Source organism: Nansenia antarctica, assembly GCF_963989245.1.
Source record: "Nansenia antarctica genome assembly, chromosome: 5".
Taxonomy (NCBI): domain Eukaryota; kingdom Metazoa; phylum Chordata; class Actinopteri; order Argentiniformes; family Microstomatidae; genus Nansenia; species Nansenia antarctica.
In genome coordinates this window covers 70698264-70712396 of record NC_137690.1, presented here as the reverse complement: position 1 = coordinate 70712396, position 14133 = coordinate 70698264, and the positions used below count along the sequence as shown (strand labels likewise).

At 48.6% G+C, this 14133-nt stretch overlaps 1 protein-coding gene across 1 annotated transcript; it reads left to right on the top strand.

Moving 5' to 3' along the window:
* Positions 1–5355: 5355 nt before the first annotated feature.
* Positions 5356–11608, top strand: klhl43 (kelch-like family member 43; the record flags this gene model as incomplete). The annotated part of the gene is made up of 6 exons (XM_080531919.1): positions 5356–5803; positions 6477–6823; positions 7463–7762; positions 8078–8253; positions 8447–9252; positions 11595–11608. 6 exons carry the CDS (start codon positions 5356–5358, stop codon positions 11606–11608), a joined length of 2091 nt encoding a protein of 696 aa, XP_080388045.1.
* Between the last annotated feature and the right edge of the window lie 2525 nt (positions 11609–14133).

Here is a 14133-nt window from a genome sequence, read left to right as displayed (position 1 = left end):
CAGATAAACACACATTTCACATTTCACCTCATCAGTCATATCAATTGTGAATACAACGTGTGAGTAGCAGTCACTATTGGGATGCACTATGGGGGGTAACTCAGTTCAGCCCCGGCTTCATAGTCAAACAATGTTGGTCAGCGTCTATAAATAATCTCTGGAGATAGGCAAAGGAATCTGACTCTTGGGGGGCGAGACGGTCCTATGGGAGCTGGGAGGCACAATGGGAGGTGGGAGGTGGGAGGCACAATGGTGTTGTGTACAGTACAGACTGACACCAGCTCAGTGGCCTTGCGGTTAGAGGGTCCTCCCTGAGATCGGGAGGTTGTGAGTTCGATCCCCTGCCGAGTCATACCAAAGACTATAAAAATGGTACCAGATGCCTCCCTGCTTGGCACTCAGCATTCAGGGTTGGATTGGGGGGTAAAGACCCTGCGACATACCAGCATCATGTCCAGGGGGTGTACTTGTACATCAAGCCGCCTCACACTACGGAAACAGGAGATAGGCTCCTGCCCTATGGGCCATTAGGCTCGAGAACCATCGGTTCTCAAGGCTACTTCCTTACAGTTCAGACTATTGAGGAGGTGGATGGTGTTGTGTACATTACAGACAAGGGATGGGAATTGATAAGATGCGTGGCGCTAATGTTATTAGCTTAGGATATTTACCCTCAGTAATGTAGCATGGTCAAACGTTCTGGCCTCAATACTATCCCTATGGGAATGAGTTCAAAGTTCAATGTCCGCTGTCAGTCAAAATAGCCGAAATAGTGCAAAATAGTGTATCTGTTAATTCATGTTATCATTACATTTACTGCTGAAAACTGTCAGTGTTTTCTTCTTAGAAACATTATGGAGTTGAGCATCTGTTGACAACCATAAACGGTTGTGCTTTAAGCAGCAAGCACATCAAAACACAAAGCTTAATAAACACATATTTGTAAATACATTCGTAAATACACTCTGGAAATCTGCTCTGGTTTCAGAGCAATCTGGTTTCAATGTCATAGAGCTCTCTGAAATCAGTCTGGATGGTATTGTGTACAGTACATACCAGAGGGGCTGTTAGGATCTTGAAACATTGGGGGCTTAGCCCAATCCATGTTTCATCAATGGGGGGGTAGTTTTAGCTGAGTTTTTGGTTGAGATTTGGTTGGGACAGAGTATTGTGTAGAGTTCAGACTATTGGGGAGGAGGATGTTGTGTATAGAGTTCAGACTATTGAGGAGGAAGGTGTTGTGTAGTTGAGGAGGAGGAAGGTGATGTGTAGTTGAGGAGGAGGAAGGTGATGTGTGTCCAGTACAGCTTCTGCATGCCATCATGCCAGGGTTGTGAGAGCGCCGGGCTTTGAAGTGTTGGATCAACACTGGTAAACAACAGCTGTTTGTGACCTTTGTTCCTGGATGCAGGTTTGTTTTGTTACTTACTGTACTCTCTCTCTCTCTCTCCTTCACACACACACACACACAGACACACACACACACACACACACACACAGACACACAGACACACACACACACACACACACAGACACACAGACACACACACACACACAGACACACACACACACACACACACAGACACACAGACACACACACACACACACACACACAGACACACACACACACACACACACACACACACACACACACACACAGACACACACACATTTCATCTGTTTCAAAGAAACAGATTTTGGGGAAGTTAATTTCTTTCACATTGACAGATCGCTTGCCCTTCCCTCCAACTGCCTCCTCGTCATTTTTGATCATGTCATATTTTGCGTAGTACACAGACGCCACGGCAACACCCCAGTTCTTGAGAACGACACCACCACCATGCCCCACCACAGTGTGTCAACCACAGTCTTCTGCACAAAAAGCTCTGACTGCACAACTTGATAGTTGCATAGCAACATCAACAGACCAACATTTGTACTCGTGTTTGATTCTCTTTCCAGCCCTCCCTCTCTCTCTCTCTCTCTCTCTCTCTCTCTCATTCTTCCTCTTCCTGGTGAACTTGGGTATTTTAAAATAGCCGAGTATGTCCCCTGGCCTCCGCATGGAGACGGGGGACAGCAGCTGTTGTTGGTGTCATATGAGAGCTGACGCAGGGGGAGGAGGAGGGTGTGACTGTGAGCCACACAGGAGGATGTATGTCGCAACACATCTGAAAAAAGAGCTGAAATGTCCGTGACCAGTGACACCCACCGCTGACCTCGCTGGTCAGCCAGCGCCAGAGTGATATCAGACCTAATGAAAAGCTGTGGAGGAAAATGTCCCTGACCCAGATCACCAACAGCCACACGCACGAGAAAGGAGATGAGTAAACATTGTAAACAAAGAATCTCTGAAACACAAACGACTCCAAATATTAAAGCGAGCAAGAGACTTCTGGTAAAGCATCTAATGACCCCTAAGACATCCAGTACTTCTCCATTCTTCTTCTGCTGGTGAGCAATCAATCACCAACAATCCACTTCTGAACAGTGTTTTTTAACAAGCAAGTATATGCTAAATGACTCCTATCCTCAGGTAACGGTACAAATGACGTCATTGCATGGTAATTCCATCCAATGACTAGCCTATAAGCTTTACATAGCTTAGTGGTCCCTCACAATCACGTGGAACCAAGGATGTTGTTGGAGTCACAGCTGCTGTTGCTGGACACTCCTTGGCAATAACAATAGCACACCACACCTCCTCCAACAATAGCACTGTCAGATGTGTTCATGTTAACTTAATTCTACATTGCGGAGATGCAAGGTCCACTGTGATTGGTCAAGGCTGTCTGGTGACCCACATATACAGTATATCACATGACATGGTGACCCACTGTCTTATCAGCATCCTGGACATGCACCTGAACTGATCATTATCGGAGAAAAACTCAATTAGTATTTGGACCAAGCTCCGGACCTGGGGTGATAGGGCCTTTTCAGCCGCAGCCCCGTCCCTCTGGAACGCCCTCCTCCCCAACCACAGACAGGCCAACACCCTCCTAACATTTAAACAGGCCCTCAAAACCCACCTCTTCAAGCTTGCCTTCACCAGTTAACCCTCTCCTCCTCCCCTTCCCACGTGTCCCCAGCACTACCTTAATTAGGCCCCTATACTTTCTTCTATTTACCTTTTGTTTCTTTTTATTATTACTACTCAAGCTTTTCAGTTTGTAAAGTGTCTTTCAGTGTCTAGAAAAGCGCTATATAAGTCTAATGTATTATTATTATTATTATTATTATTATTATTATCCAAGAAATGCTCAATTATCTTTGTGTGTTTCAGAGTGAAGCAACCAAAGTAATTACAGTAATCATATTGAATTGTGAATTCTTACACATTCTTATACACAAAAATAAATAAATTCAAATGCTTCTTACCTTGTGATTGAGTATTTCTCCCACAGCTTATGATACAGTAATACAATAACCAGTAAGTCAAAACAGAAGAGACACTGTGTGAGACTGTGGGCACAGTGTAGAACACTCAAGGATGCAATGTTGCGATTGTGTCACTCAGTGATTGTGATGTCACAACGAATATTCAAATGAGGTCTTTCCAGAATTCCATGTTTAATAACACCACTGATTAATGGTCCTCTAAATATAACAAAGGACTGGGCAGTTTCTTCATACCTGTTGATATAATTACAGCAGAGCCAATCAGCATTCATCTTCATCAGACCTTTTCTATGGCCTCTGAGTCTGAATACAGTGGATGAAGTTACACATAATCGCTGAACAGATTGTATTTTCCCCGCCTATCCTGTTGCTATGGTGGATTGGGTGGCTTGTTTTGGTTGTCTGAATGCAAGGACTGATATTGATACTACTAGTAAGATGGAAGGAAGACCAAAGCTTGTGCTGCAGTGTTTGTTTACGAACTGATAAGAGCTTTAATGAAAGTGATTCAAGTGTAAACAGATCTGTAAGTCTACGGGTATGGAGCATGGAGGGGGTCCAGAGCCCTAGGGAGGGGGTCTCGAGAGGGGAGGGGGTCCAGAGGGAGGGGGTCCAGAGAGGGGATGGGATGATCAGACAGAGGGGTAATCTAATCGGGGGGGCAGCCATGCGCCTCAGCATATTTATAGACAGTGACTTGAGTACACGTATGTGTGTCATGGCTGTTTTGAGAAAGTGAGATCTGTGTATCATTTCCCCTATAGTCTTTGCACGGTATGTGTTGCTAAGTGCTTGCTACACGTTTATGTTTTCTCATGACCAATTCTTACAATTTACTAACAGTGAAAGGAATGTCTACACATCTATGTCTACAAATGTGCTTCTACACTTCGTAGTACAGTGATTTATGATCTGTACAAGAGACGTACTTGCTAATTAAAGCATTGCCCAACCCAGAGTGCCTCCCCTGATGTATCTAACCTTTGATAATGGAGTTGCTTATAGCCCATTTATATATAGTATATAGCAGTGGCATGTTGGTAGCTAAGCTCAATTCAATCTTATTGAATCTTGAATCTTATTAATCTTAGTAGCGTTTTCAGTAGTCAACCTTGTTGCCATTTACATTGTAGTGAGCTACTGTCACAACAAAAAAAAAGATTGAATTATTTCTTCCCTCATTTCTTCCCATATCCCTCTTTTGCTCCACCTCATCTCTTTTTTTCAGAGCGTTTCAGTCGTTTGCCTTCGGTCAAAGGACTGGTCATCTGTCAGAAACTGATTGTCGCCTGTTTCACAATGTCACTTTGATGTCGTACAGTTGACCAACTGTATTTTTCTCAAGGGTAGCTTAGTGCAGTTCAACTTCTTCCCTTGTGAAGTAATTTGTTATTTAGTTTAATACATTTTCAGAGTACCTTCCCCAACAATGAGTGAACACAAGCTCATAAACGTCCCCCAGACACCCGCACCTGTCAATCACACACCTGTCAATCACACACCTGTCAAAATTTACACCTGTCAATCACACACCACTCTTTTAGGAGAGAACGAGAGGATGAGAAGCAGACAAGGTTTCTAGTGTCTCTACATGTTTCTCTGTAGTGGTGATACTTAGCTTTTGTTCTCCTCTTTTTTCCAGGTGCTCTCTGCTGTCGCACTGAAACCGGTCCACCCGACACCCCCAACCCCTTCACACGACTTTCTACCTGCCCCCCAACCCCTTGACACAACCTTCTACCTGTCCGTCTGTCTGTCCGTCTGTCAATCAATCAATCAATCAGTGTTTCAGTGAGAGAGGCAGTGTGTGTGTCAGTGTGTCTGTCTATCAGTGAAAGAAGTCAGTTGATCAGTCAGACAGTTGTTCAGCAAGTGGGTCAGTGTCCTTTGTCGGGTTGTAACCGGTGATTAACCCACCCACTGTCAGACTAACCCTTTGTGTAAACCAGCACCATGGCCCCCAAGAAGAAGGCCTCCCGCCAGAAGAAGATGGACTCAGGCGCCCAGGTGGAGGTGGTGGGCGGAGGGGTGGTGGAGGTGGTGGGCGGAGGAGTGGTGGTGGTGGAGGGAGTGAAGAAGATCGAGGAGGTGGCCGCGCTGGACATCGCCCAGCTCAACCACTTCAACGGCCTCCCCCTGCCTCCCCCGGTCATCAAGCCCGGGGAGAAGGGCCTGGGCCTGGGCTGCGAGCTGACGCGCCCCCTCCACGGCAACGCCCTGCTGGAGGAGCTGAGCCGCATGCGTCAGGAGAGGTTCCTCACCGACCTGGAGCTGGCCTGCAAGACCAAGGCCTTCGACGTCCACAAGCTGGTCATCTCCTCCGTCAGCCAGTACTTCAGGGAGATCCTGGCCAAGGACCCTGGGATGAAACGCCTGGAGCTGCCGTCCCTCTCCCCCCTGGGTAGGTCTCTCTCTCTCTCCCTTAGGTAGGTCTCTCTCTCTGCCCTGGGTAGATCTCTCTCCAGGGTTGCCGATGGGATTGAAAATGTACAGCCTAACCAGTCTATAACCGCTAAATCCAGTAGCCCATTCGGCGGTAACCAGACCCATCTGGCAACCCTGTCTCTCTCCCCCCTGGGTAGGTCTCTCTCTCCCCTCCCCTGGTCTCAGACTAGCCCCTCCCCTGGTCTCAGACTAGCCCCTCCCCTCCAGGGAGCTGAACCATCAGGGGGAAACACCTAACTAAACATAGATCAGGATGTTGAACCTCCTCCAACTCCCACTCTGCTCATTCAGGCTTATTTAGCCCATGGACCCTCTCACCTCACCATCTTCAGGCCAATTCTCTCTATATATATATACAGTATATAGCAGTGAACATTCTGACACCTGACTTCCTGACCCGACGGCTTGTTTTTAACAAACAAGTGATGCGATGCAAATATGTGACAGCAGCCAAAAGTGAACGCAGGAACGAGTCGGTAACCAATCAAAATGTTCTGCCGTGTACCGATAAAATTGCTGTCACATATTCTTCTGACCCAGTCAAAGGGTGGCTACCAGCAGGGGTGCGCTAACACCTAACACCTAACACCTAACACCTGTCACCTGTCACCTGTCACCTTGTCCCTCAGGCCTCGCCAACGTCATCACCTTCGCCTACCTGGGCCGCGTCCACATGTCCCTCTACACCATCGGCTGCACCGTCTCCGCCGCCGCCGCCCTGCAGATCCCGCAGCTGCTGAAGATGTGCGTGGACTTCCTGCTGGCCGAGCTCAACCTGCAGACGTGCGTCTACGTGTGGAACGTCGCCGCCGCCTACGGCCTGGTGCCCGTGCGCGACACCGCCCGCCGCTACGTCCTGGACAACTTCGTCCAGTTCGCCGACACGCCCCTCTTCAACCAGCTGACCCTGGAGCAGGTCACGGCCTTCCTGAAGGACGACGACCTCACGCTGCCCTCGGAGGTCACTGCCTTCCAGGTCAGAGTTCAACAGAGTTCAACCCAACTGTTCTGACCCCGACTGACCCTTACAGGCCTTGGGAACTGGTCTGGGAGCAGCTCTTTCTGCCCCCTACCCCTCAGACACAGCTCTCCCTGCCCCCTACCCCCCAGACACAGCTCTCCCTGCCCCCTATCCCTCAAACACAGCTCTCCCTGACCCCTACCCCCCAGACACAGCTCTCCCTACACTCTACATCCAGACACTGCCAAACCTACTGTGTGTGTGTGTGTGTGTGTCTAGACGGGGAGGGGGGTGGGGGTTCGGATTTGAGGTTGGGCCCTACCCAACCTCAAGGCGTTCCGCAGCCCATGTACTGTAGCACCATGTACTGTAGCACTTCATGTACTGTAGCACTCGGACCAGCTGTTTATGATATAAGTCACGCAGCAGATACGCGAACCCTAACCATTCATTCTGATGTTAATAGAAACCCTCAATATAACACACACAGTATGCTCGGTTATTAATACGCAATACCGTCGATACACATAGTGAGGGGGCGGAGCCAGAGAGAGAGAGAGAGAGAGAGAGTGACATTTATAAACCGAACCGAATGCGTCGAATGAGTCTGGAAGTCTAGGAATAGCCGTGTCTTCATCTTCATTCAAACCACAGGTGGCCATGAAGTGGCTGGACTTCGACCCCCAGCGCCAGGTCCACGGGGCGGAGCTGCTGTCCCACGTGCGCTTCGAGGCCATCCCCGCTAGCGAGCTGGTCAGCGAGATCCAGCCGGTGGCCCGCATGATGATGGACCCTCAGTGTCACCGCCTGCTGGTGGACGCCATGAACTACCACCTGCTGCCCTACCAGCAGAACAGCCTGCAGTCGCGCCGTACCCAGGTGCGCGGGGGCCAGTCCACCCTGCTGACCGTGGGGGGGCGCCCCTCCGTCACGGAGCGCATCCTGAGCCGCGAGGTGAGTGTCTGGGGTGGGGGGGGTGGGGTGGCGGTCAGGTAGGGGCGGGCCGAGGAGGTGGAGGTGATTGGGTCAACCCCGAGACTCTACCGCGAATCAGTAAACAGTAGACTTTCTTAAATCGTTTATTTGAGAGTTTTCAGTATGACATTCACAAAGTTGTGAATTCTGCTAATAGTCAGATTCAGAATCCGAAAACGTTTATAGTCCGTCACATTTTCATTTAGACAGAAAGTTAGTCTTTGACAAAGGGCTCGGTCCCTTAGAAACAGCACAGACAGGTGAGTTGTTGACCCCCCCCCCCCTCCCTCCCAGGTGATGTGGAGAGACCCCAGAGAGGGCGTGGCCACCTGGCGCCACCTGTCCCAGCTCCCAGCCAAGAGCTTCAACCAGTGTGTGGCGGTGATGGACGGCTTCCTGTATGTGGCCGGGGGGGAGGACCAGAACGACGCCCGCAACCAGGCCAAGCACGCCGTCAGCACCCTCAGCAGGTATGAATGAATGAATGAATGCAAGAGAAATGCAATAACGAAGAAAACGAAAGCAAATTGATTGGAACGCTCGCAAACAGGAATATTCTTTTCAGGATGAAAAAAAACATCTAAAACTTTCCTCATGTGCTTTTATTGTAGACGAAGCTTGGTTTAATCTATATCTATCCCTGTCTGTGCTTTGCCTCGTCAGATACGACCCTCGCTTCAACACCTGGCTGCACCTCGCCAGCATGCGCCAGCGCCGCACGCACTTCAGCCTGGTGGCCACCGGGGGACGCCTGTTCGCCATCGGCGGCCGCAACATGGAGGGCCTGCTGGCCACCGCCGAGAGCTACCTGCCCTCCTCCAACACCTGGCAGATCCGCGCGCCCATGGAGGTGCCCCGCTGTTGCCACGGCGCCGCGGCCCTGCCCTCCGGGGACATCCTGGTCTCCGGCGGCTACGTCAACTGCGCCTACTCGCGCTCCGTGGCGTGCTACAACATCGAGACGGACAGCTGGAGCGAGAAGGCCGGCCTGGAGACGCCCCGCGGCTGGCACTGCTCCACCGCCCTGGGGGGGAAGGTGTACGTGGTCGGAGGCAGCCAGCTGGGGCCCAGCGGCGAGCGCGTGGACGTGCTGTCCGTGGAGGTGTTCTCCTCCTCCTCCTCCTCGGAGGCGGGGGGCGAGGGGTGGAGCCTGGCGGCCCCCCTGCCTCTGGGCGTGAGCACGGCCGGCCTGTCGTCCCTGGGGGAGCAGCTCTTCCTGCTGGGGGGCTGGAGCGAGGCGGAGAAGCGCTACAAGGCGGCGGTCCAGAAGTACGACCCGGCCACGGACAGCTGGTCCACGGCGGAGGACCTGCCGGAGCCCACGGTGGGCGTGTCCTGCTGCGCCCTGACCCTGCCGCCCCGCCAGACGCCCCGCAGGCAGCTGCACCGCAACACCCCCGCCAGCGAGCCTCAGCCTCAGCCTCACTCTCAGCCTCACTCTCAGCCTCAGCCTCAGAGTCAGCCTCAGAGTCAGCCTCAGCCTCAGCCTCAGCCTCAGAGAGAGGCCAGAGAGAGAGAGAGCAGCAGCGCTGTTGCTGCCCCACAGCCCACCACCGCCTAGGAGAGGGGGAGAGAGAGAGAGAGAGAGAGAGAGAAGGAAGGAAGGAAAGAGTGAGAGAGAATGAAAGGGAGGAGAAATGGATGGGAGAGGAAAGGTGGTGGTGGTGGTGGAGGGAAGGGAATAGAGGGCTGGAGAAAGAGGGGTGGAGGAAAGGAGGATCAGGAACGACAGGAAGACCAGAGGGATATGAGCTCCTGTTATGCCACGATAGGGGTTCAAGGGTCAAAGGTCAACTGTGATTGATGAATGTGAAAAAATTACTGCATATCGATTCGCAGGATGTGAACAAAATGCATTGCAGCTACTGAGGTATGAGAGCTGTGATATGAATATGTGACGGTGTGCATGTATTTGTGTGTGTGTGTGTGTGTGTGTGTGTGTGTGTGTGTGTGTGTGTGTGTGTGTGTGTGTGTGTGTGTGTGTGTGTGTGTGTGTGAGGTGTGTGTTTCGTGTGCTAGAGAGTATGTGTTTTTGAGTGAATGATAGGCGTGTCTGGATGTTCGAAATTGAGCCATACGGTCTTTTGGCAAATTGCAATAAGATTCTGCCACAACCTTTAAACATACAATAAAACTCTGCATATATACCGGTATATATCTATTTAGAACCTATGTATAACCTGAGTTGTATTTGTCAGAAGTAGTTTAGCTCAATAATAACGAAAGCTGGAAATTGTAATGATATTGAAACATGTTTTTTTTTTAAGCACAATGAAGTATGACAGTTGCCAACAAAACAACTTATTTTGTCCACTGACCAACACTAGGAGAGGATGTGAGCAGGAGCAAAGCCAGGACTCAGAGTTCTTTGTGTACCTTTGTGTACGGCTCAAATCCTTCAGCAATAGTCACTGTTTATTATGCCCAAAGGAACAGCTTTTGCGGTGTCAAACACACAGGAAATAACAATATGCACATACAGTGTAAGCACATAAACACAGACAGACAGACAGACACATACACACACAGGCTTCTTTACATTATGAAATAAACATAAGATAAACTCTAAACTATGTATTTGTATGTACGGTACATCAACCCACAGCAACATAGTGCATGGGCTGTTAACTGTTAACGATGCTCTTAACGACTCTTAACGATGCCGACTGTTAACGATGCTGCCCTGTTCATCCAGCAGCCTTCTAGAGGCTTCTAGAGGCTGGCACCACGCCAGGGAGGCCTCTCTCTCTGTCCTCACGGGAGGAAGAGAGCACATCCAGAGGCCTGATGGGAACAATCATCTGATTCATGTTCTACACACACGTTCTCCAGGATGAGGTCACGTGTCAGGACCTGAGTCACCGCTCGGCGTTCCTGCTCACTGCTACGTCAGTCGTAGGGCTTTCACACCAGCAAAGAACCGTTCCGGTTCGCGTTCGGAACCTCCGCCAGCCCACGTCATACCAGTGTAACCAGAACCATCCGCGTCGTCATCAACGATGGGTGATGAAGGGGCGGGATAAAGAAAAATGTCACAACTAGATGGCAGCTACTTCACTGGAAATGAGGATAATATCCTCCACTACAGTATCTGAAATAAACACTATGAAACAAAACAAAAGACACTTTCTACACGCTGCCCCATTACTGGAATAGAAATGGCTTACGAAATGTGCGTTTGCGCGTGTGCGTGTGTGTGTTCGCTGAGCATGTGAGGAAGATAGAGAGAATGATGAAACTTTTGATGAATTGTTTTGATCACTAATGATTAGATTTAGATTAGATTACATTTTGTCTCCTTCCTTCTTGCTGGTCTTTGCAGCCTAGAATATGACACACCCACTGACAACGTGAGTGTTCTATGTTTTGGTTCCCGCTTGAGAACCACTATTTTCTGGTTCCCGCTGCGAACCAACTTTTCAGTCTCCGAACCAATTGACTTTCGGTCTGAACGCCCTGGCCCGGTTCCAGACTTGGTACGCGAACGCGAACCGGAACGGTTCTTTGCCGGTGTGAAAGCCTATCAGTGTTCCTGCTCAGACTTCTCCTTCCTGGCCAATCTGAGGAATCAGTGAAACTCCCGTTGGTGGGAAAACCACCAAACTAGCAAGGAAACATTAGGGGTTAGGAGTCGGGTGCGTCGTGTCGATGAAAAGGCGATGTGTGGACTCAACCTCCGAATAATTTGATGATAATGAGGCTAATTTGGTTTTATTTGATTGGATAAATCCCCCTGTATTTGTCTCTTATGGAGAGCTGGGTGGTGGGTGTGACACAGGTACGGTGTGGTGTGTTGGTGGACTGTCTCCAGAGGTGGCGTTGTAACCCTGGGGTTTCACTGAATAAAGCCAATCTGATCAAATGGTGGTAGACTCCATTCAGTATGCTTCAAATGCACCTCATCACAAACATACGTACAAACATCTGTTGCGTCACTTTCCAGGGAAGCATTACTTTGCTACACAAGGGAGGATGGTGGAGGTAGAAATCGGAGGATGGGCTCATCGATGGTAAGTCGCTTTGGAATAAGGCGTCTGCTAAATGCCAACAAATGTAAATGTAATGTAAATGTCATGCATGGAACAGAATAAGGAATTATTCAAGCATGTGTGATTGACACCATTCCTCATTCCATCACATGCATTACAATGAGGCCCGCCTCTGATTTCTACCTCCACCAGCCTCCCCTGCTGTGTACATTTATTTCAGAAAAGTAGGCTACTCAATTGGGGACTGGAAAGCAAGGACCTTTTTACCAACTTGCTCCAAACACCTTTGAAAAACATTCAAAAGGGAGGGAATATGAATATACTGATACGTTATATTACCTTTAGATCATTGTTTTTCGTGTAAGCTTCCACCCACAAAAAATAACGGCTAAAGCCGTTGGTCTTGATCATGTCGTATTGTGGTCTTGCGTTGCTACAAAACCTCTCTGAATTGCACAAAGATGCAACCATGTGTACATTTGCCATCACTGTTTTGTCCCATTTCACTTCGAAAAAGGCTAGTTAGGGTTATGGTTAGTTAGGGTTCCTTCCGTGTGATTACTCAGAACCTTGTCAAAGTCAATAATTATTTATAAGTGTAAAAGAGGAACGATTTCCTTGTTACTAAAGAAGCCAATTCTGACGTAGTTTCACCAGGAGGGTAGGGAGGGAGGAAGGAAGGGAGGGAGGAAGGGTGGGAGGGAGGGAGGGAGGGAGGGAGGGAGGGAGGAAGGAAGGAAGGAAGGAAGGAAGGAAGGAAGGAAGGAAGGAAGGAAGGAAGGAAGGAAGGAAGGAAGGAAGGAAGGAAGGAAGGAAGGAAGGAAGGAAGGAAGGAAGGAAGGAAGGAAGGAAGGAAGGAAGGAAGGAAGGAAGGAAGGAAGGAAGGAAGGGATGACTCAGCCATGTTAACGGTGGCCCACAGGGAGGCCAGCTAATCCTTTAATTTACTTCAGTCTTGAAATGTAATTGCGACTTTATTCTTGATGAAACGCTTTTTACACCCGTAAACAAATAAATATAATTGAGTGCTTACAAATACTATCCTGGAGGAGCAAAAATAAAATAAGCTAAAATAAGCTCTGCTAACCGAGACATCTACTAACACCCCTGTACTGTTTCTCCTGTGTAATAATAATAATTACCAAAAACAGAGAAACAAATAATCCTTCTTCTAGCACGACAGCTGCCAATGGCCCCTGGCCTAGATTACTTTTTCCTGCTATGACTGGTGGATAGATGAGTCACTTACTTAGTCAAATGTATTTAATTATAAATCGCTTTGGAATAAGGCATCTGCTGAATGCCAAAAATGTAAAAAGAACAAATGTAAATGTAACTTCTCACGGTAGCAACAAATACAAGCTGGTTTTAAGATTGTGGGGGAGATATTTTGTGGAACTGTATAGGCTACACTTTGATGAGGGACATGGAAACAATTGTTAGACTTATAAAATAGGTTTCCGATACAGCCTATGCATTTAGTCATCCTATAATGACTGAGGGTTTACGCAGTAGGTCTATTCCATATGGTCTGTCCAGAGTTTGTCCAAAACCTCAAATCAGCTTCGACGAGGTCCGTCAACAGGTAAAGGTGCTTCTGTAGCCTTACAACTGTGCATGTCTGGTCCCCCTTGGACTCAAAGGCTACTTAACTTCTGCCCAGTGCAGACGGGTTACACCTGATTTTGTGATGTTTTGGTACAAATTGCTGTAGGCCTAGGTGACAGGCAGGGTTCCAGGGTTCCTACAAGTTTCAACAAATCAAATTTAAGACCTTTTTAAGACCTCTTTGAATATAATTTGACCTATCCGCAACACCATATGATAGCTTTTTGTCATCCTGCCGTAGCTTCTTTTGCCAATAATTTCTCCCTGGAGCGAATTGGCAATTTTTGGGTTCCAGCTTGATTAATTTCCACATAAATAGATGTGGTCGGACTGATTTCCTTGCAGGACAAGCTGATCTCGTTGTTTTTTTTGTCCTAGCGCCTAATTTCTAAGACCTAATAACTGAAACTTGGGGGCTTTTTCGGGCCTTATAAATCAGATTGCTAGAGTTTAGACTAAGGATTTTTAAGACCAGCGCGGGAACCCAGGGTTCAAACCCAGGTCTCCCACATGGAAAACCCACATCTGCCATAAGACCAACAGGACAGCAAAGGCCTACAATTAAGTTGCGTCTCATGCAGGGGCACCTCATCACAACAGCGTGACTCAGGGTTCCTACAAGTCGAATTTAAGACCTTTAGACCTTTTCTAGACTTCTCTGAATAGAACTTTAGACCTATTCCCGACACCATGTGATAGCTTTTTGTCATCCTCGAGGTGATGAAATTAGGGATTTCACTGCCATACAGACAA